The following is a 22,512-nucleotide window of genomic DNA, read 5'->3' on the forward strand; positions in this document are numbered from 1 at the left end:
ATAGCATTTTTACCACCCGACCTGTAGATCTATTAGGTTTGTGCTTTTTTGCACCGATCATTTGGTAAGCATCAAGCGATACGGCTTTCTTCAAATTTTAGTATTTCCATTCGATTCATTGAATGTGTCTTGTCAACTGTTGTCGAGAACGAATCCGAGGTTTGCCCAGCACCAAACCTTGAATGCTTGTGTGCGGTTCGATTTCATAAATAGAAGCGTTCCACTTGTTTTCACCATGTATATCAATAGAAAAGCAGGGCACACCTATAGCCATATTTAGCTTTACGAGCGAATTGTAATGCATGGCTGCGTGGTGATATACTGCAGGGAAGTGTAGTCTACTGACATGTACGTCAGCAAAGTGTATGCGACAGTACACGTGACCCTCACAGCCATCTGCAGACAATTGGTGCGCTCAGCAATCATGTCCTGCATTAGTGGTCATAGATGACCACCGATGTTCGATTTGGAGCCGCTTCCTATAAGTGGAGCACTCATCCCTATTGTACCGTCTTTTTTGCCACTTATTGTTCTTTGCGCGGAAACAGTCTCGTTGAAGGCGTGATACATACTCACAGAACCGGAAAACCGTAGACAAATACCGAGATTTTACAGTCTATGTTATACCTATTCTATTCATTGTGTCAAATCCTCGTAAACCAGAGCTGGTCCGCTTCAAGTGCCAGTCATTCAGTCATTCAAGGGAGAAAAATGATTTATAAGCGCCGTAATAGTCATATAATAACAAATGCACCAGTTTAAGTCGATGATATATTGTTTCCTCCATTAGCGTTCGCCATCGCGAGCAGACGACGCCCACGAGGGGTGGGCCTTGTGGTTCTCTCACCAGATTATGAGATACCAGCCTAATTGTGGGACGAGTATTGCGTAACTAGTTGTCGCCCCCGAGTTCGGTGTTGATATCTTGAGTTGTGCTAGCGGCTGTTTCGGCAGCGTCTGATGCCGAAGAGACCGCGCAAACTGGTGGGACGACCGAGAACGAATTAACGCCGCTGGCCTGCTGAAGTCAATTAAAAAAGATAAAAGCCAAGGTTAACTTTCTGTATATTATGAAATCGCATGTGTTTCATAAATAGTTTCCACTTTTATCATTTTTTCGCAACCCAAAAGAAGTATCTAGTTAAATGCTGATCCGTTGTATAAGAAAACAGCTGTGAATAACTGGATTTCTCTACCGAGAGGGATTTGAGGAATATATGTGTCTAGTTTGTGATTGACTAAGACTATAAACCAAAAATAATATAACTGATATCTATCCGTGAGTTCTTTTCACTAACTTATACTTTTATTTATCAGGAATACCAATATAAATGTCTCCAAATCGTTATACTCCTTAGTAATTCCAATACTCTTATTCCGGTTTCTCCTATTAATTATCCATCTATTATTTCATTATATCCAGGCCCATATAAACGCAATATGGTAATGCACAGACCTGAATGGGTTGCACGACTTCACGAGTGGGCACGTGGTCGAGTGAAGGGATCGAAATCCCCGAGGCACCGCTCCCGGCCTGCTCACGATCACTTGGTCCTAAGACTACTCCCGGAGGTGGTGGAATCTCTGGAGGAATATCGTCTGTACCCCGATCAGCTTCGATCATTTCTTCTCCCCCTTCTACGTCACCGCCGCTGGCTCCTTCAGTGTCTTCATTTTGGTCGTTACCAGCAGTGGACCTATCTAAGATACTTGAAACGCCAGCACCTAGACATTGACACAAGTCCAAATATTAGATAATATAATTAGCAAATCACCTTATATATCATAGTATAATTAGTAGTCTATAAGGGTTCAAACCTAACCGCACGAATACCCCCTTTACCTGCGACATTGTCAGCAAGGGGGAACCAATTTTGCATATATTTGAGGAATAAGTCTTAACAATGTTCAAGCTGGTCGCACGTAACTCCACGGTGAACTAATATCAGACTCTAAATATTTTTTTCATTTATCATTTTCTAAATAAACCAATTGCCTTATATCGTCCATTTCTCTTTGGACATTTTAACTCCTTGCTATCTATATAAATGTGGCATAACATAAGAACGGAACTCCGTAATCATGTCAGCATATACACTCAACCGTACATCTTACCCAGTGTTCTCTCCGGCGGGCTAGCATTTCCAGATTTGGCGATTTGCGTGAGCTCTCGTTGCAGTATGCTACTGAGAGTCTCCACGATCTGACTGGGTTCGACGGGCCGCGCTAGAAACTGACCTAATATAGGCTGCAGTACACGCAGAATGTGCTTATGCGATACACCGGCCGGAGTCAGCTGATCGAGCAGGCAACGGCATGTCTGAATGAGCACATCGGGAGTGCAAAGTTCGCCAGCTCGCGTCGTGAGAAAGGCTGTGGCGGCATCAAGGGCAGGCTGCATCTCCAGACGCTCGCGAGAGAGTTGCGCCAAAGAAACTTTGCCTCCATTAACAATGCCAGCATTGCTCGCTCCGCTAGTTCCAGCAGTAACCATCTGCAAAACAATGCAGATGGAAAAATTAGAGTACAGGTAATGTCCAATTAGAAGAAAGTGGCTATTGCATCAACGAAGGCAACCACTTTTTCTTTCGCCCTTTCACTTCTTTGGTCCCGCACGAGACGACCAACTCAGAGTAGGAGCTCCTCTTCGGTCCGATGACGTAAGGCAGACAAAGAATAATGTATAACGTGTATTACACAATATATGGATTATAAGGGATGTGACGACCGCTTAGTTACTTCTGCTTTGTAAACTTGTACAGCCGTGTAAAGAAAAGAAGGAGCTTTCCAACGGTGTTTAATGCTATTCAGTATATTGAAAAATTCGAAATGGCTCTTAATCTACAGAAACGGACATTACTTTCTAAACAATTCCATAAATGAGCACGTCGTTAAATAAGGACGTCGTACCGGGTCAATTTCGCGATTATTAAGTTCGGGATTGCTTGAGTATCGGCTATTATTGTTGCTGCTGCTGCTACAGAAATTTACTTGGTTATTCATCGAATTTTTGTTTGGTCGACGGCGACGGTCTTCCTCCCTGCCTAGATCGTTACGTTCGCCAGGCGGCGCTGAAGGCGCGGGACGCCTCTCCATCATTGGGACCATGGGAGTATTAGCCAGTCCTACTCCGGTTGATTGATTGAGCAAATTTAAAGTCGACAGGCTCTTGAGGTTGTCTACGTAATTGTTGGCGCGCAAACCAGGAGTAACCTGGTTGTTTAAGGGGCACAATCGGGATGAAAACCCAACGACATCGTTGACTGGAGGACGCATGAGAGCGGCTGTGAACAAGAAAAATGGGCACGGAACAAATATTGTCGTTTATTGCTAGCGTCTTTACAGTAGTAACATCGGAATTCGTATGAGTAACCAATAATGAGCAATTTTTCCAATAAATAATAGGACACAAAAACGCGTAAGTGTATGTCTTTTCAAAAATTTGGCACAACTATAAACAGAGACGATTTTAACGAGTCTACTTTTCTAACCTACCCCTCAGTCGCTCAATCTCCCGCTGTTGTCCATTGATAACCTCATTCGCTTGAACTAAGCTGAGGGTCAACATTTGCGTATACGTCCCAAGATGGCCACAGTGATCGCAGGCGTTTCCGTTCCCATTAATACCAACAGCTCCGGCAGGCTCTTCACGGACCTTGGGCTGAGCCCCTCGCAGAATTCTGGGTCCCGTAGCAGCCGCTGCCGCCGCTGGGTCTAGATCAGCCAATGTGTCCCCGCCCACGGCACCACCTCCAGCTAATCGCTCCATCTCCGAGTCAGTACAATCATCGGATGCAACTTCGCCATTGTCTGAATTATCCTGAGTACTGGAACCACCCCAGGTGGCTGCCTCAGTCAGGCTCCTCGGCTGCGATCCCTGCTGAGTGTATCCCGGCGGTACATCTAGCATTAGATGGTTGTACTGATAGTTATAGCCTTCCACCCAGGCACCATGTAACTCATGAGACGTATGAACTTCTGGTGGTTGGACGATGTTGTTGCACGAGTTGAATCGTGGTCGAACGCCTGTGCGCAACGCGTTGTTCTGGTTCTGGTCACAGCTCACTGAGAGATTCCTCTTGGTAGCGCTTTGATGCAACTGGCTCAGGGATGAGGCTCCTGCGCGACATGCAACCTGTCCTGGTAACGGGGCGGACCCTGAAGCTGTGGTCGAATTAGAAGTACCGGTCCCCGCGTTGGTGTGAAGTGGTGTTTGGTTTTGTTGCGTTACCTCTCGCTGAATCAGCGTTTCGATATTCTGCGGTGAACGATTGATTTCGTGGAGCTGTTGGCGGCGCCGTTGTTGTGCCGGATTCACGGTCGGTTGGCTAAAGCTCGTTGGTATTCCTACGGTCGGCGTTCCGTAGACGGGAACTGGCCGCGGTGTCGTTCTAGAAGGAACAGGACCTCCACGACCCTCAAGCTTACTGATCATGCCGCGCAAAGCATCGATTTGCTGTTTTGTCTCATTAAGTTTACGGACCTTGTCTTCGATATCAGAGTGCTCTGGGGTATCGGGAAACTCAAAGGGAGTGACGGCCGATGTGTACGGCGTGCTTATCGGTGCCCCATGCGGCACTAAGCGACGAGTGAATCTCAAGTTTGACGATCTAGATAAAGTACGCATAAATAATGGTGGCATTTATAGAAAGATATGATGCTGATCTACAACCGATTTTTTGAACTTTCAATATAAGATTTATAATAACTTTTCTTTGATATACGTAGGTGAGATAATGTTAACAATAATTATCTATAACGTTCTTAACAAAGGTGAAGTTTAGCTCTATTGTGAACCACTGAAATGCTTACCCATAATTGATATATTTTCACCAGCACCAATTGACAACTGGATTATATTTATACTCACTGCATATTGCCGATTTTGTTATCGTCGGACACGGGCGCATCGCCTTCGGGATCGGCTCTCTCGAAAACATCTTCCTCTTCTAGCTCACCATATGAGTCCATTGGGGCTCTACTCGCCGCGGCGGCTGTTCGCTGGGTAAGTCGAACGTTTTCAAGTGCCCCTTGAGCTCTTCTGTACTCTTCTGCAGTTTCTTGAACCTGTACAATTTTGTAACAGAAATCATAGGCGGAAAGTGATCAGCAAATTAAGATGCAGCTACAAGCACCTATAGATCAGTGCCTCGTTCGTCGTTCATTACCTTACACCTCGATAAATGCCTATGTTTTGTCTCGGGACTTAAACCACTGGTATTATAGAAATATTATAGATATTATATTAATATTTTCGAGGGCATGAACTGGCTTAACAAGACAAGACCGCTAAAAACGATCATAAATGTAAGCACACGCCTAGTACCTGTGCACGAAGGCGCTCAACAAGCGCGTTGGCGTCATTAGACACTCGAACGGCCGCATTCATTTCTTGAGCACCGCCGCGACCGACTTTTAAGGGCACCGCTGAGCGCAAACCGCATCCATTAGTCTGAAGACCTCCACCCGCCTGCTGATATTGATACTCTAGAGCCGTGAGCTTCCAAGAACATAAAACGAAGACACGAAGAAGTGAGTAGGCAAAACTAGGCAAACCTAATTTTTCATACTTCACACGAAAATTGGGTTCAGGTTCTAAATTGGTTGAACACACGTAAATTGATGCGGTCTTATACTCTCATATTTCTTTATAACGTAAATTATACTAAAAAATGCTGCATGGCAGCGATAAAAATACAGAAACAGAGTTAAAACATAATGAAATAATTAGTCAAAACATATCATGCCACCTTTGTAGTTGCCCTAAAATAGCGTTTGTAATCTCGTAAATATAAGGATGAAATAACAATAATTATTATAGTAATGATAATATTAACAAAGTAGATTTAACGATTGTTCATCTTCTCCAGTCTTTACGGCTACGCTATATCATAGAGTCTGATAGTGCATGAATGTTTTATAACTAGTAAAATACGATACACCTTATACCACTGTAATAAGAATATGACATTAGCATAATTATACAGTCGATACAGATTCAGTTGTCGTATGTTGTTCACCTGTGAGCGGCTATCGGCGATCTGCCGAAGCAAACTCTGCTGGTTTCGTAATAACGTATCGAGTTCGCGAGTAGCGGACATTGAAAGCGGAGTTAATGTCTCGCCACAATTATCAGCGACACCGCCTGTACCACCGTTAAGAATAGAGTTCAACTCGTCCAGACGCATTTGGGGATCCAACTAAAAACAGACAGAAGCGATGATGCGAAAAACGAAGTAGGTGAAACTGATCACAAAACTCGGCCGCGATCCATAAGATAGTCATAGAACGCGTTACGCTTAACGTTATATTGTGCATAGTCCAACAGATACATTGTTTGCTTCCGATTCGTTTGGTTAGTAGAAAAAAGAAAACGCCTTCGAAAGACGAAATATGTATATAAAATAGACGCAATCTCTTAACAATCATATGCCGGTATTACATTTGCTTATCGCAGTGGTGACAAAACTAACGCTTGTTTCAAACTATTACCTACTGTTTAGCGAGAAATGTGTGCATTCTATAGTATGTAAGTGAATAAATGAATGTATTAACTTTGCTGAAGGCCTAAAGTTTGCCAGGTGGTTAGTGCTCCACCCTGTGTATACCGCTATATTTTTTGTATTGTAACTTATTGTTAGCCATATAATATTTTTAGCTATGTAAGCCTTATATATATATATAAAGGGGCTAGGCAAAAAGCACAACCACCGACTGCATCATACCTGTGCATTGTCGAGAACTCGCATGACTGAGTTCATCTCTCGGAGACAATCCTGAAGATCAAATCGAGGCCGTGCTCCGTGAAGGGTGGTTGCTGCTTGGCTCGCGTGATGGTGTTGTGAAGTACTATTTGTGTTTTTAGTCGACGATGCCGCGCTTGATGTGGAATAGACGTCGGGCGATCGCCGGTCACAGGCAGAAGCCCTTCTCTTCGGATTCATCACTGCGATGTCGTCTAAGAAGTCATCAAGGATTAGCACAATGGTGCACATGCTTTGTTCTTAAAAAAGCTTTTTTCAGTTGAATTTTCAAGCTCCTGATACAATAGTTAGGTTAACGTTTGCTTTGGTAATATCCATCAAAATTATTAAAATTAAATTATTATTCAAGTGATCATAAATGATTGCTGCTAGAAATATCCAGACTAGTTGTTTGGGTTAAATGGACTGAATAGACTAGCTAAAGCACGGTGTGGTGATGTCATTCAAATGTACTCATGAGTCATACTGCTTTAGCATAAAACATGCATACATGTAGAAATACATGATCGTTTTGCTATTGAACTTCTATTTGCTATTGAAACTAATACTGCGACTTGTGTGAACTTTAGTGGATTAGACAACTTACACTAGTTATATTATATGAATCTTGTGGACACATAATACATAGTAGCGAATATAGCCACAGATTAAACCTTCACAATTCAAAGAAAAGGTCACCTTCACAAACCCAAAACAAGTTCTAGTGTCACAGATTTTCGTAATATCGTAACGTAACACTGTACACCAAAAATACACAGCTATTAAGCGTAATAAATAAGCTTATTCCTAGTCATCACGTACAATATTTTTTCGTTGATCTTTTATGGCCACTAGAATGACCCCTAGTACCTGACAACTGAACAGGATCTACTCGATTAAGTAAACAAGAAGACTCTTCTACATCCGCTACAACCACTCGTCCTGTCGGACGCGATCCCTGAATTTTCAACCCTATTTTTGCCTCCATAAACATCCTAACACATTGGTATACTAATTGCAAATCACACACACTTCCCAGTATAAATAGTGATAAAGTTCTGGTCGGCTGTCAACAACTGTTTGCTTGACACGAGAGGATAACGGATGAGTGATACAAATCAGCGCAACTAAAAGCTGCAAGGGGATCGTGAAGTGTCATCGCGTCCACCACTCCAAACCGCCATCAGACGCCGGCATCCGTGCATACAGTGGCGCAAACAAACTAATGAAAGGGGATGGTATAAAAGTGGACTTCTACCGTTTCTTCTTTTCTATTTAATTGTCATTTCTTTCTTCTTCTTCAGACTTCACCTCATCTCAATGAAGATCTAAACTAAGTTAATCTAATCACACTGGACTTCCGACAAGGTCCGAAGCTTTTAGCCTATGATCAACGCATCTCAAGGTACTACTAGCTGCGAGCGTCAAGAGGAAAGCACTGTTGTATCAACAGGATGCATCGCTGCCTAATTGCTTCTTACAGAATTTTAATGGTTATCTAAAGTGTGATTGTTTGTGGAAACTAGCAGCTGAGCCCGCCAAGCTTTCAAGCCGAATTCACCGATGACAGCCCGCTCTGTGTACATCATCTATCAGCGAAGCGCTGTAGAAGTGTCGTAAGAGTTGATTCGGTGCTAATATACGGTTGCACTAAAATACTTGCCCGTATTTCGTAAGAATTTACGCTCAATAAATGCGCTGGTAAAAACATAATGATAGCGGCATTATTGAGACCTTGATAGAAGCGTACACATATATACACACACCTGTTTTGTCGTCCACCGCTTGGGACTGTGATTGCTCTGGAAGAGCTTTCCAAGGCTGATCTGGTCGATGACACTACATTAGCGGAGACGTTTCGTACATAGATTCGGTTCTCTATGGCGTCGTGCTACATCGGAAATTTTTTGCTACACAACCCTTAGTAACCATGTCGCATGCAAGAGAGGTGTGGATGGGCATATACGCAGACTTTCTACTATCAAATGGGCTACTCTACACAGAACTACTCCGGAATGTGCTGCGATCCCACTTTTGATTCGAAACAACAAACAGCGCCGCGAAAGCTTAGTGAGTGAAGGCACTGCGTGTGGTTTTGGGAGAATGTTGGCGCGCACATTCAAAATTTGGTAGAAAAAGGAAGAAATAAAAACGGAATAGTCAGCTCATAAAATTTGTCGTTTTCAAGCTGTTACAGAGATATGATACCAATGTGGGATTATTGACTAAGACTTAACGGTCAGTGCAACTTTAACAAAAGTTTGATGTCGTCCGAGATACACTTTTAAATAGCTCCTCGTCAACCAATATAACTATCTAAATGTATATTTACAGGATAAGCAGCGACGGTAGATTGCATATCCAAAAAACTTTACACACTTAGTAAATTTGAATGGCATGGTTGACAGCTATAGCTGTACAAATACTTGAAATTTAAGTCTTCTTATGCCACTGGTTAAGGCCTGGATTGGTATACATCAGTTCACAAGCATTGTTGGATTGGTAAAAACTTTTACTTATTTATATCAACGATTTACTTAACTAAATAGTATCGTATACGCATTCGATCCTTATCAATCAGCGCGTGCTTTTGGAGCATTGATTTCTTGAAACTAGGGCGCCCTTTTTGTGTACAGAAAGAATAAAAACTTCTATTAAGAATAAAAAAAACTTACAAGTGCAAATGCCCTGTGAGTATCTCATAAAAGGAAGTTGATAAACTAGTTTGCGAATAATGCCCACAGAATGAGCCTTAAAACGCTCTTAGAACGGCTCTTGCCATGTGACACACCACTACTGCTATCTTGGCTTACAGGCGAGTTTACCATTTTCCATCTGAGAGCAAGCCATCACTCTTTAAGTTTCGGTCAGTTGGTTTCCGTCCATGCTGTTGGTGGATCATTTGCCATGAAAGTGATCTAAAACCATTTAGCCACGCTGTCCCCCCACATCGAATAATCCAATGCTTAATATACCCTTACAAAAAAATCATGTAGCCAAATCTACATTGAAAAGGGGAAAACGAAATGTCTACAGATCTTTCTTATTTGTATAGTTAATCAAGTTATTGAAACAGTCTTACTATAATCACTTTGACTTAATAGCGTTGCGCAAGGCGCTGAACAGTTTCAACAAAACATTCTATCGGTAAACGACGGCGACCAAGTCAGTTGTGCATGTTCATCATTAATGCCGATGTATTTGGTCCTGTTGTCCTGTACCTCGAAGAAAGGCCACTCGTAATCTAACGCTGCTTTTCACCAGCATATAGCAGCCGGATGCACTGAGAAATAGAATCTGAGCTGTAGCGAGTGGCTCGGGTAAGTCGTCTTCCTACATATTGCCGCTAATCAGAGTCGACTCAAAGTGGTTAACTGGCGAACAAAGAGAATGACAGATCTGGAGAGCGTCAATTGCAGTGCCAAGAAAAAGGGTATCTCTCGGAGATTTTCTCTATTTCAAATAGTTTACTCCAAGAAAGACAGCTTGATCCTCAGATAGAAAAATTCGGTGCTGTACGGATGTTTTCAGGATACTTAGCTGTTTTATTTTTGGGTTAAACCCGGCAACATAATACTTTTGAGAAAAAGTAATATGTTTTCATCACCGTCAGATTCATAACTCAAATCTGTATCATTTGTTTTACAGTAATTGACAAAGATTGTACAACATACAGTCTTACAGAAGAGGCATTAATATCTTTGGTAATGTGTGACGGCTTCAGTACGAGACGTAAAACTTGACGCATTTATTTAAGTGATGATCTTCAGTAGGTTGTGTTTTTATTATCGCATTTGGATGTGCCGGTCTTAAGGTTTACTGTCACTTAATGTAATGAGAAACGGTTTAACCTTAAGGACAGAAATTTCAAAGAAGGCCAATATAGAATTGTCACCAAAAATAATATTTGCACGTATTGGCGTTACCCCATTAGCTAGTTTCACGTCGGGACGTTTCACATAAAGTGTACCCCATTCCCTATATATAATACTTGATTGAATGGTTGAACTGTTATTACTTATTAAAACCGCACACTGAATAGCTTTCGAAAGGTCAAGCACTGGTTTTGTACAAAAAAATTATACTTCCTAGTGCTTTCATAATAGAACCTGAGTGAAATTATATAAACTTCTATTAAGAACAAAATAGATTAGAAGACCACACGGCTACTCGTCTATAATGTCCATACCTTTGGCTCTTTACTTTCGTTCTTTTTGATAGTTTACTTGCCCTTTCAAAAAGCTTTAAATGCGTACAGTATTGGATATCGAATTATCCAATTGGCGAACTTTCGACAATTGAATTAATATAGGATTCAAGCAAGTGTTAAGTGATAGTGAACAACATAAAAACTGAGGTAACGTAAAATGCAAATACTTTGTTGTTAAACAGCGATGTACTTTGCTTTATTTCCGTATAGAAAAGAATATGAACAATATAATATTAAGCAAAATAATTATATGTGTTGTCGTTCTTGTGTTTTTACATGACAGTTTTTATTTTTGCTAATTTACACTTTTTGTTATTATTATTATCGTCAAGTGTGCATATACTTAATTTACAAAAAAACTGTACAAGAATCCACGCACCATGATTGCTTCTCATACTTTATTCGATCGTAACCTGACACAAACGTTTACCGGTTGGTGTCAAGTTTTTCCTAGTACTTGCTCCGTTTTCGATAGGGTGACGGGGACTTTTTTCTTGGTGATGAAGGACTTCGCCTTCGTGAAGACGGTGGAGTTGTAGATGGACTTCGACGCCGTCTATCGGCTTTGTTTCTTTCCCGCTTTCGGTCCTGTCGTTCGTCATCGCTCCCATATTTTTTGCAGTTATTTCTTTCTCCGCTGTTTTGTTCCCTGCTTCTGTTATTCGAGTCCCTCTCTTTTTCCTGTTTGTCTCCTCCGCGGCGTTCTCTAGTGCTTTTCTTCGTCTTATCGTCATCGTCCATACGTCGAACCAAATTTGCGCGAAACTCCCGACACTGTTCCTGAATTTCAGAACGAGTATTGCGACGCTTCTTTTCCAGCTCGTCCTGAAACTTGAGCACCTTACATTCGATATCACGAAGCTTAGCCCGCCGCTTCACGTCATCCTGCTCTGCCGCCCCTTGACTTCCCTCGGAGTCTGAGTCCTCGTCAGGGTCCTGGCCTATCGTTGATAGCACGCCTAAGATACCTGAACGACTTGGATGTTGCTTGTCCTTATCTTTATCTTTGCTTTTGTCATCCTCGAACATATCCCATTTGGATGTGGTGACAGCTTGTTCCTCGACCACTTTTGGGTCAATGGTTTCCCACTTACTTGCAAGAAATTTGAGTTTTCCAGCCTGTGGCGGTTGAGATTGTTCAGATACTTTAACCGACGTTGATGTTTCCTGATCGCTATCGTCACTTCCGTAACCGACAAGTCTTGCTAGGTTCATTTTTTGAGCAGTCTTTGGGGCAGATTCTGGTATTAATGGGTCGGGTTCTTCGCCTTTCTCCTTCTCATCCTTTTCACTGCTTGTATCCTGATCTTCGTCGGGATCCACATCGACTAAAGGCTTCTTGTCGAATCCCATAAATGTATTTTGCATTTGGAGTAAGAAATCGTTAGGGTATAGAGACCAATTTTGCCAAGCCTTCAAAACGTTTAGGACCCGCTGCCTGAACTGGTCAGCTGTCTCTTTGTCCTCGATTGATTCGTACGTCGCGTTGAGAGCTTTAATCATTCGAAGTACGAGAGGCTCAAAAGCTGGCCGATAAAACTTGGCGTTTGGCATCCTTACGCTACTATTGTACACCAGATCAGATACGAGGTAGAAACGAGCGATTTTCTTAAACAGCGGTGTTTCCGACAATTCGAGCGAATCCATTATCAGATCGACTATTTCCTCGGCAGCGAATGCATGCTCAATGCAGTATAACATTACCTCGCCTATTCGCTTTCTTTCAGGTGTCAATGTACGCACCAGATGCTCAAGTTTCACGCGTTGCCGAGATTCGAGTTTTCCAGTAGCCGGATCACCCTCAGATTTTGCGTCCTTCTGCCTTTCGGATTCTATCTTCCTGAAGAGATGTTCCGGCATCCCTCTGGTCCACGGGTTCGGCACAGGTGGCTTCCACCAAGATCCACCTTCAAAGAGTCGAAACTTTTTTAAACGGTACGTTGTCGGATGGTCACCCTGTAGAATAGAAAATAGCCGCCACCGATAGTAGATGTGGGCGGGACACTGGAAATCGAACAGGAAACGATACAGCGGATTATCGAATTCCTTGCTCATCACAAGCGCTTCGAACAGGGGACCTTCACGCACAACAAACTCCACCATTCGGTGTATGAGGCTCAATAATTGGCGATCGCTAGGTGCCACTACTCGAATCGTCGAAGCTTCCACCAGCTCGTGAAGTTCGTCCGCGTCGTCCGGTAAACATTGAGCCTGCTCGATGGGCATCGCTTTATCGGGTGGAGGCTGACAATTAAATGGTAACCCTGACGGTGGAGGGGGAGTTGTGAGATGAGTCATCACAGGTGGGATATAGTATGGAACAGGGGGTATGACTACGGCCTTCGACCATGACATTCGCATCTCCAATCCGCGCACCATTTTTCCTTGCATTAGCGATATAGCACGCTCAGCATCCCTTCGACACATAAACGCAACGAAGCCGTAATTTCGGTTCTTCTTTCGCTCCTCATCCGTGCGAGGCCACATGATCTTGACCGAGGCGAGCGGGCCGTATATACCGAAAATGTCGCATAGATCTTTTTCAGTGAGGCCCGGATCAAGACTCGACAAGTACAGATTGGTTGTGTTGGGATCATCTGAATCGTATGCCGTGTGATACTTGCGAGCCACTGAGGACTCACTATTCGACGAAGTTGTTCTAACGACATGTTCAGGTGAAAGTTGGGAATTATTTGAGCTTCGTAAAGATCGATGCGAAGAAGACGTTTCCTTTGGATCATCAACCAGCTGGCCCTTGATGACGTTTTTTGATCTGTTGTGTTCATCACGCTTTTCTTGTTTAATCTTTAGTTCTTCAAGAAACAGGTCGAGCTGGGACTTTTTTTTTGGTTCATCTTTTTTGCGGCCAGGCTTTGCGGGTTTGCTCTCCGACGGAGTCGGCGAAACTCCAGTTAAGGTAGCTTTGGCGGCCCGTTTTTCTAACTCTTCGAGACGTGGTGGTTTGTACAACTCGCGTTTGGCGACTTCACACTCTCCTGAGCCGGAAGCTACGACACCCCCTTTGACGAATGTTTTCGGCTTGTTCTTATCATTTTCAAAAGATGCAACGAACTCTTGGTACGCTGCAGCGGCCGCTTTGGACTCTTCCTCTTGACGAGCCTTTTCAGCTTTGTGCTGCTGAAGCCGTTTGTTTGTCGAGCCTAGGCCGAGGCTAAAAGATTTTATCGGAATTTTTTTTCCGCCTGACATCTGCAAATGGACAGTAAAGTCAAAAAAGAATCAAATGCTTTTAAGCATAAAAAAATAAAAATATTTGATTGTTTATTCAATAAAGTTTGTGGACATCACATACACACAAAGTGCATACTATTAAGAACGCCAGTAAGATGTGCCTATGTGTTTTTAAATTAGATATATCTCTCTTAATTGACCGATGCAGAATTTTTTTATCTCGAGGTTATATATAAAATGGCACGTACGCAGTAGACTTCCATGGTTTTCCACTATATTGTATACCCATAAATATGTTATTATCGAAAGAATATTAAACGCTAATAAATAAAAGTAAGCAGGGTAATTGTGTAAGACATACTGAGAGGGGCATGACATCCATAGAAACCGGGGCGGATCGTACCTGTGTGTTGTCGAAGACACGTATTAACAAGTTCACCTCTTGAAGACCATCTTAATTTTTAAGTCAAGACTATGTTCTTTAAAATGGTACTTGACTGGTCTTCTGCAATTACAGACAGAGATCCGTCCGTTTAGGTTCATGTCGGATGCGTTGTCTGCGAAACCATTAAAAAGAGGAATCGTGTAATTAGGCAATCTATAGACTAGCAGATCTTTGAGAAATGAAAATGGAAATTAGTCAATAGAACCTACCACTTGACTAATTAATCAGTTGCTGTTGGAGCCTTACTGTATACAATTTTTTGATAAAATAATGGGCAAGTTAATCTCATAGTAAGTCAAAATTATGACAAGTGCGGAAGATCAGAGCGACAAATGTCGTTTCGCTTTTTAGGCTTATAAAAACAAATACAACTTTAGCTATAAACAAAACTGAGTGCGGCACGCTATGTGTTCATTATTTTTCATAAAACCAGACATTTTGACAGTAATCTGTTTCATTTTATTACGGATATTCACGACCCTTATTATTTCTGGACTCCCGTTATCTTGTTCGTCGAATATTTGAATCAATTTTATATCATATCCCAGTTTTAGAGTCGATAATAATGCATTATAATAGGATTTAAAATTCGACGTTTAAGGGATGAACTGATAGAAGCATAACGGCTAGTCGCCGGTGTCATTAAAATGCTAATCCATACTTTCAGAAACATGCACATACATTCAGGACAGCCACGGTTCGAAGATCGGTCTAACCAATGGAACTACATTGGAACAGGGTCCTAAATGCCTTCAATGGCGTGTGATGCTTCCAGAAATGTATCTTCCGCGCAACACTTTCTTAGCATCGCTCTAATTAACCGGCGATTAGAAGCAATAGGTTTTCACTGTCGTAGCTGCGAATTTCTCCACATTTGTTATGATTTACTTCTAATTCGAAACGGTGAGCATGTAAAGCATATTTAGAGGGGGTAGCGTGTGTGGGATTGTGAGCCTCCTCACGCGTACATAGGCGCGAACGTTTAAATCCCGGCATCGGTTAACTAGGACCTACGAACGAAGGTTCGTTGCTGCGTTGCATTCTAGTGCAACCATTTTGACGTGTGATAATCTGAAGGAAATTATTTCAAACACTGAATTAAATTGCAGCGGTAATGTAGCAAAATAGATAACTTGGAACTGCTTTCGCATTGTAAAAAATAATGAGTGCGACAAGCTTGTAGCCAGGCTTTCACTTGCCAACTTACAGGTGTGAGGCAGATTATAATTTCAAATGCTCTGAGATGAGTATGGGTTAGAACCTGGGAGAAAAGTAAATGAAGATCAGTACAGATATATTCATATTTATGTAAATTATACAGAGCATCATGCAAACATTTTATGGGCAAGCAATTTCACATTGTTGTGTTTTGTTACGAATAGTGAGAAACCCTTTCCGTTTAAATTTTTGAATAAAATCACGTTTTTGCCAATATTTTTTCAAAAAAATATATACAATAATGGTCCTGTATTTGGTATGTTTAATAAATGACAAACACTTTCGGGATGCATGGTAAAACAAAAGTATAAAAACTGCGCTTCGATTTTTGATGAAACAGCAGATATTATTAAAAAGAGGCCATGTAAAGAATACCCTGCTATTGCGAAATAAATTTCTACAATTTATCCAAGCCTAATAGCAAAAATAGTCACCTATGATTTCAATGATCATATATTTTGAAACTACACAAGAACGCCCTTCCGATATAACTTCCGATCAAAGCTTTAAAGCAAACACTAGCAGATTATTTCAGAGAAATATTGATTGTTATAAAATTTTGAATTATACATGTAGGATATAAGTTCACACGAAGAACTAATTTTTTTCCTAAAAAAACAGATTTATAAATGAGTTAATTATCAGCATTTTTATTATTTGTATTATCGTTTTCTTATACTTGCTTTTTATTACTTGACTTTCATCATTGTGCGCCTAAGTCTGCCCATAAGTTTTTTTTTTTATTAAGGGGAGTAGCAGAAACAGGCAATATGTACAAAACAAGTGGACAAACCTACAGTACTAATACGGAGATGAATCCTGCTTCTGGCGATTTTTTAGCTGATGTTCACCTTCTTAAGAAGCAAGATAACGCCTATAAAATATGTACCATATTGTCATTTTACGCATCATGAAAGAAATGTGAAACAGGTGGAAAAGGCGGACGATACAAACGGCATGGGTTTATTTTTTGTAAAAAACAAAATGTTTTCGACTATTTTTTAAATATCAGCAATGTATTTTTATTCACATGTTGATATTATTATTAATAACAATAATAGTAATAATAGTAAAGTAATATCTTTTGTACCGTTTTTATTCAAATTTCTATTCTACTCTTAGTTATTTTACGTCTTCTTTTTATCTTCTGCTGTCATCATTAAGTGTGCATATACTAATTTACAAACTGTACAAGAAGTCATCGTCATTCGATCACCATATCTCGCTTTCTCGCTATCCTGCTTTCGTCTTTTAGTTTTAGACAATCAGACACCATTTTACTGGTTGGCGCAACCAATACAACCAAATGATGTGTATTAAATTTATATGTGTATAGATTTAGTACGGTTACGTCTTTCTGTGTGTTTATGTACGTATCTGTTTTTGTAATTCTTAACGCCTCGCAATCGATCACCCAACAAAGTTACTCAATCAATGCTCTTTCACACCCGCATTTTTCCTCTTTTTGTCAAACCACACGTTTTTTACTACGTAATTCCTTTAGCCTACACTCAGTGCACCACCTTTTTCTTAACCTGCACCGAGCTCTGCGGTTCGCTTTTTATATAACATTGATGCCCCGACAATTATTATCTCTTCTCGTCCACAGGATGTTTTCCATAGCCCCTGTCCGTTCATGTTCTATTCTGTGTCAACTTTATCGAACACCTTGCTGCTGTTCGTACCACCATCTTTACCGTCACGGTGTGCCTAGTACGCTAGTATTTGTTCCGCTTTCGATAAGGTGATGGTGACCGTCTTCTTGGCGACGAGGAACTTCGTCTTCGCGATGAAGTCACTGGAGATGGACTCCGGCGCCGTTTATCGACTTTACTTCGATCCCGCTTTCGGTCCCGTTGTTCCTCGTCGCTATCGTATCGTTTGCTGCTACTGCTGCCCCCACTTGTGTTGCTGTTGTTTTTATCTCTGCTGTTACTGTTGTCTTTATCTTTATCCCTGTCGCTTTTTTCTGTTCCGCGGCGCTCCTTGTCGCGTTTTGTCGTCTTATCGTCGGCGTCGTCGAGGCGTCGGACCAACTTTGCTCGGAACTCCCGACACTGCTCCTGAATCTCGGTGCGCGTATAGCGCCGTTTCTTTTCCAGCTCATCCTGGAGTTTGAGTACTTCGCATTCTATATCGCGTAGCTTTCCCCGACGCTCTGAGTCATCCTGTTCAGCCACACTCTGGCTCGTCTCCGAGTCAGAGTCCTCATCAGGGTCGTGTGCTATCGCTGACAACGCACCTCGACCACCTGTTCGATTTTGGTGTTCTTTATCCTTTTCTTTGTCTTTGTCGTCCTCAAACATGTCCCACTTGGACGTGGTAACTGCCTGCTCTTCAACCACTTTCGGATCGACGGTTTCCCATTTGCTGGCGACAAATTTCGGCTTTGCTGACTGCGACGGTTGAGGCGGTTCGGATTCTTTAGGGGTCGGCATTTCTTGATCACTGTCATCGCTTCCGTAACCGACGAGCCCTGCTAGGCCGATTTTTTGCTGCTCAGGCTTCGACAGTTCTGTATGTGTTGTTTCAGATTCCTCATTTTTTTCTTTTTCATCCTTTTCACTACTCGTGTCCTGGTCCTCGTCGGGATCGACGTCGACTAAAGGCTTTTTGTCAAAGCCCATAAACGTGTTTTGCATCTGTAACAGAAAGTCGTTGGGATATAACGACCATTCTTGCCACGCTTTTAAAACGTTAAGTACCCGCTGCTTGAACTGGTCGGCCGTTTCCTTGTCTTCAATCGATTCGTACGTTGCATTGAGCGCTTTTATTATCCGAGGTACAAGAGGCTCGAAAGCTGGCCGATAGAAGCTGGCGTTCGGCATCCGTACATTACTATTGTAAACAAGATCAGATACAAGATACAATCGAGCGATTTTTTTGAACAATGGCGTCTCCGTAAGTTCAAGCGAATCCATAATCAAATCGACGATTTCTTCGCCAGCGAATGCGTGTTCAATGCAGTACAACATCACCTCGCCTATTCGCTTTTTTTCCGGCGTCAAAATACGCACCATATGTTCAAGCTTAGCTCGTTGCCGAGCCTCAAGCTTACCAGTAGCTGGATCGCCCTCGGATTTGGCGTCTTTCCGTCTCTCGGATTCCATCTTTTTGAATAGATGTTCCGGCATTCCCCTCGTCCACGGATTCTGTACAGGCGGTTTCCACCACGAGCCAGCTTGAAACATTCGAAATTTTTTCAAGCGGTACTTTGTTGGATGGTCACCCTGCAATATGGAGAAAAGCCGCCATCGATAATATATATGTGCAGGACATTGAAAATCGAATAAGAAACGAAATATCGGATTATTGAATTCTTTGCTCATGACGAGCGCCTCAAATAGAGGACCCTCACGCACAACGAACTCTACCATTCTGTGAATAAGGCTCAATAGCTGCCGATCACTTGGTGCCACAACTCGAACAATGGAAGCTTGTATAAGCTCCTTCAGCTCGTCTGAGTCATCAGGCAAGCACTGGGCTTGTTCGGCTGGAATCGCCTTATCAGGGGGCGGCTGACAATTAAACGGCAGCCCTGACGGTGGCGGGGGTACTGTAAGATGTGCCATAACGGGTGGAATATAATAGGGTACGGGAGGTATTACAACAGCTTTTGACCACGACATCCGCATCTCTAGCCCGCGCACCATTTTACCCTGCATCACTGATAGGGCACGTTCGGCGTCCTTTCGAGACATGAACCCAACGAAGCCGTAATTCCGATTCTTTTTTCGGTCTTCGTCACTACGAGGCCACATGATTTTAACTGATGCGAGGGGACCAAAAATGCCGAAAATGTCACACAAATCCTTCTCGGTCAGGCCTGGATCAAGGCTTGACATGTACAAATTTGTTGTGTTCGGATCATCCGAATCGTGTGAGCTGCCTGGAAACTTTCGAGCCACTGCTGGCTCGTTGTTCGATGAAGATGTTGTTGAGATATTTTCGAAAGAGAGTAGGGAGCTACTGGAGCTCCGTGATGATCGGTGTGACGATTCTTTAGGCTCATCAAGCAACTGGCCTTTGATGACACCTTTCAAGCGGTGGCGTTCTTCTCGCTCTTCCTGAATGATCTTCAGCTCCTCCTTGAACATCTCAAGGTTAGACTTCTTCTTGGGCTCATCTTTCTTGCGGCCAGGCTTGGCCGGCTTATTCTCCGATGGAGTAGGCGGTAACGTAGGTGTGGCCTTGGTACGCTGCTCGAGCTCTTCGAAACGGGGCGGCTTATACAATTCTCGTTTAGTATCACGTTCGCCTGCGCCGGGTGCCACGACACCAGCTTTAACGAACGCCTTCGGTTTGTTCTTGTCATCGAACGTCGCGACGAACTCTTCGTAGGCAGCAGCCGCCGCCTTTGATTCTTCCTCTTGTCGAGCCTTTTCCGCTTTCTGTTGCTGAAGACGTTTGTTTGTCGTGCCCATGCCGAGGCTGAAGGACTTGACCTGAAATCTGCCGCCAGACATCTGCGGATGAACGACAAGACCAAAAAAAAACACCAAAAAGAGTCAAAGATATAAGAAACAACCTTGAAGTATATGCTTTCTTCAAAGTAAACTGTCTGAACGCAGACTTCTCCGAACTCTTTGTATTGTTATAACTAGTCGGACTAGAAAACGTCTTTGGTGGCAGCATGTGTAGAGTGTTAGCCTGTGTGCAAAAAAAGGTATCCACGTGACTACCTTTTGGGATAAATACATGTAGCTGAAAAGCTAATGAGATGAGGTAAAGATGCCGTTTAAAGCGAAGAATAGTAACTTAAGCCCCTCTTTAACAAGCAGAAAAAAATATGGTTCAACTTTTCTCCATCCAATGAGGCAATTCATATTGCATTATGCAGAGCTATATATTTTCAATGCTTTAAATATCTGTTTAGTTGAAACGACAGCACTTTACGAAGAACAATTTAGAGCAGAATGGGTAAAACTATGGGTTTAATGATAAGTAACTTTTACAATTTTCTCGATGAGCCTCAAACCTGAGTGACTCAATTACATATACTTTTGCTTGATCCAGTCAGTAAAATTCAACAATCGGTTGCTATCCGTTACCGTCAGGTTTATAACTGGTTGAATTAAACCATTATAACGTTTTAAATTTCCTGACTTAATTACACTTTAAATCAGCACATCAGTGTACGAACATGTCTAAGTTCCACAGTCAAGGTACTGTGAAGACGCCGTGACTACAGCATGTCAGCGTCTGCTCGTTAGAAAAGCTGGGCACTTGGGTGTACTAGCAGTACACGAAAAACCACGACAGATGCTGTGTTTTTCGTTAATCAGTATGTGTTATACGGCACCTGTTAGTTTTCGATGTGACAGGTCCCTATAGTGAAAAACTTCTCCGAACTTTCGATTTCTTCTCGGAAGTTCAAAGCTACCAGTAATGTTTCCCTGCCATTTTTATCATCCGGTGCATTGGTCTGTGCTGAGTAATCAGCGCTTTTTTTTCTGACACCAACTGTCAAAATGAACGACTTCTACTCTGTCTCTTAACCTCCATTAGCGAAAACGAACAGATACACACTCTTAACAAAATGTTAGATCTCTTCTCTGCGGCTTGATATAAGCAATGTCCATCGTTGCGTTTATATACGTTGGAATCGGTTGAAACCATTTGAGTAATGATGAGCAGAGCAACCTCTAGAAATCTTCTGCCGTTATCTAAGACAGTCGCTTAAAAAAGAATTGTCATTTCATATAGCGGCACTCGCTCATCAATATCTACACTGTATACTTTGGCCCTTATGACTCGTAAAGCGCCGAAAACCCTCACTGGACAAAATCGATATCCACACCCCTGCTTAAGGTTCTATTCTATTACCACAGCACTTAGAAATTCCTTCCATCTTACCACATTCGTTACGACCTACCTTCGTGCGGTAGATATAGCTTTTCGTGTGTGGAAAATCCGAAAAATATCGCCGAGAATTCGACCAGGTCTACATGCCGAAATTTGTACACAATAGCACTGATCCAGTTGCAATACACCATCAGAACCGCACCAAGCAGCTAATACTAGTTCAATGTAAACATTACGACGACAACAGCAATCACTTGACCGGGCAAAACAGCCAGCCAAACAAGGGTCCTACAAAAAACACGAGGGATCTAGCAGAAGCCTACGCTCCGGTGCGACCAGTCATCAGGAGACCTTTACCAAGACGCGCGGTACCTCGAACGAATTAGACTATCATTATAAAAACAACAGTAGCAATTAATTAGTTGGTAATTATAGAGTTATTAACGGCGAAGAGGCGCGTGCTTTGACAATTAAATCTACTGTAAGTTTTCCACCGACTATCGTACGATTGTTGTTGACTTACAGGAAGAAGTAATCGCCGGGTCTTTTTTTACATTTTTTTCTATAATAATTCTTTCGACCTTACTAGTGAATAGGTGTCAAGTAACCTTATTCAAAAATGACTACAGATAAGAAAAAAGTTCACAAAAAGAATAAATTGCCTTAGGCAATGCTTGACTGTAGCGATCGACTGCAATAAGTCTTCCAGTTCTACAAGCGCATTAATTTACATAAATGACGTGTATGCTTGCTGCTTGAATTTTTATTGCGATAGGTGGCAATAGGCGGCCGTTTTGGGAATGTTTTTATTTGAAACCATAATGGATATTTTAACACATTTTTTAAATCCCAAATTCAGGCTTTTGTTTCAGTTCCAAGCTCTAAAACGATATTTTCTT

The 22,512-nt window shown here is 42.1% G+C and overlaps 2 protein-coding genes, 1 long non-coding RNA gene and 1 pseudogene across 4 annotated transcripts; 1 reads left to right on the forward strand and 3 right to left on the reverse strand.

The window, feature by feature from the left end:
* Positions 1 to 697: 697 nt before the first annotated feature.
* LOC111272725 (uncharacterized) lies at positions 698 to 8,908 on the reverse strand. The gene is made up of 10 exons (XM_086973376.1): positions 8,510 to 8,908; positions 6,726 to 6,958; positions 6,021 to 6,200; positions 5,327 to 5,500; positions 4,871 to 5,067; positions 3,496 to 4,610; positions 2,911 to 3,284; positions 2,116 to 2,494; positions 1,457 to 1,725; positions 698 to 1,018 (listed from the first exon to the last, which is right to left on the reverse strand). The coding sequence occupies exons 2-10, from the start codon at positions 6,942 to 6,944 to the stop codon at positions 893 to 895; spliced, it is 3,033 nt and encodes a 1,010-aa protein (XP_086829502.1). The 5' UTR covers positions 6,945 to 6,958; positions 8,510 to 8,908; the 3' UTR covers positions 698 to 892.
* On the forward strand, positions 6,908 to 8,456 carry LOC111272727 (uncharacterized). The gene is made up of 2 exons (XR_002687694.1): positions 6,908 to 6,987; positions 8,048 to 8,456. It is a non-coding gene; the product is annotated as an uncharacterized LOC111272727 (long non-coding RNA).
* A 2,212-nt stretch (positions 8,909 to 11,120) lies between the features above and the next one.
* LOC111272728 (U2 snRNP-associated SURP motif-containing protein pseudogene) lies at positions 11,121 to 15,518 on the reverse strand (annotated as a pseudogene). Its single transcript, XR_015315821.1, has 3 exons — positions 15,272 to 15,518; positions 14,549 to 14,702; positions 11,121 to 14,163 (listed from the first exon to the last, which is right to left on the reverse strand). The product of XR_015315821.1 is annotated as a U2 snRNP-associated SURP motif-containing protein pseudogene (transcript).
* Positions 15,519 to 16,438: 920 nt separating this feature from the next.
* On the reverse strand, positions 16,439 to 21,829 carry LOC111272721 (U2 snRNP-associated SURP motif-containing protein). The gene is made up of 2 exons (XM_022854299.2): positions 21,684 to 21,829; positions 16,439 to 20,274 (listed from the first exon to the last, which is right to left on the reverse strand). The coding sequence occupies exon 2, from the start codon at positions 20,272 to 20,274 to the stop codon at positions 17,527 to 17,529; it is 2,748 nt and encodes a 915-aa protein (XP_022710034.1). The 5' UTR covers positions 21,684 to 21,829; the 3' UTR covers positions 16,439 to 17,526.
* Between the last annotated feature and the right edge of the window lie 683 nt (positions 21,830 to 22,512).

The sequence above is a fragment of the Varroa jacobsoni genome, unplaced genomic scaffold (assembly GCF_002532875.2).
Source record: "Varroa jacobsoni isolate VJ856 unplaced genomic scaffold, vjacob_1.0 contig03100, whole genome shotgun sequence".
Lineage (NCBI taxonomy): Eukaryota > Metazoa > Arthropoda > Arachnida > Mesostigmata > Varroidae > Varroa > Varroa jacobsoni.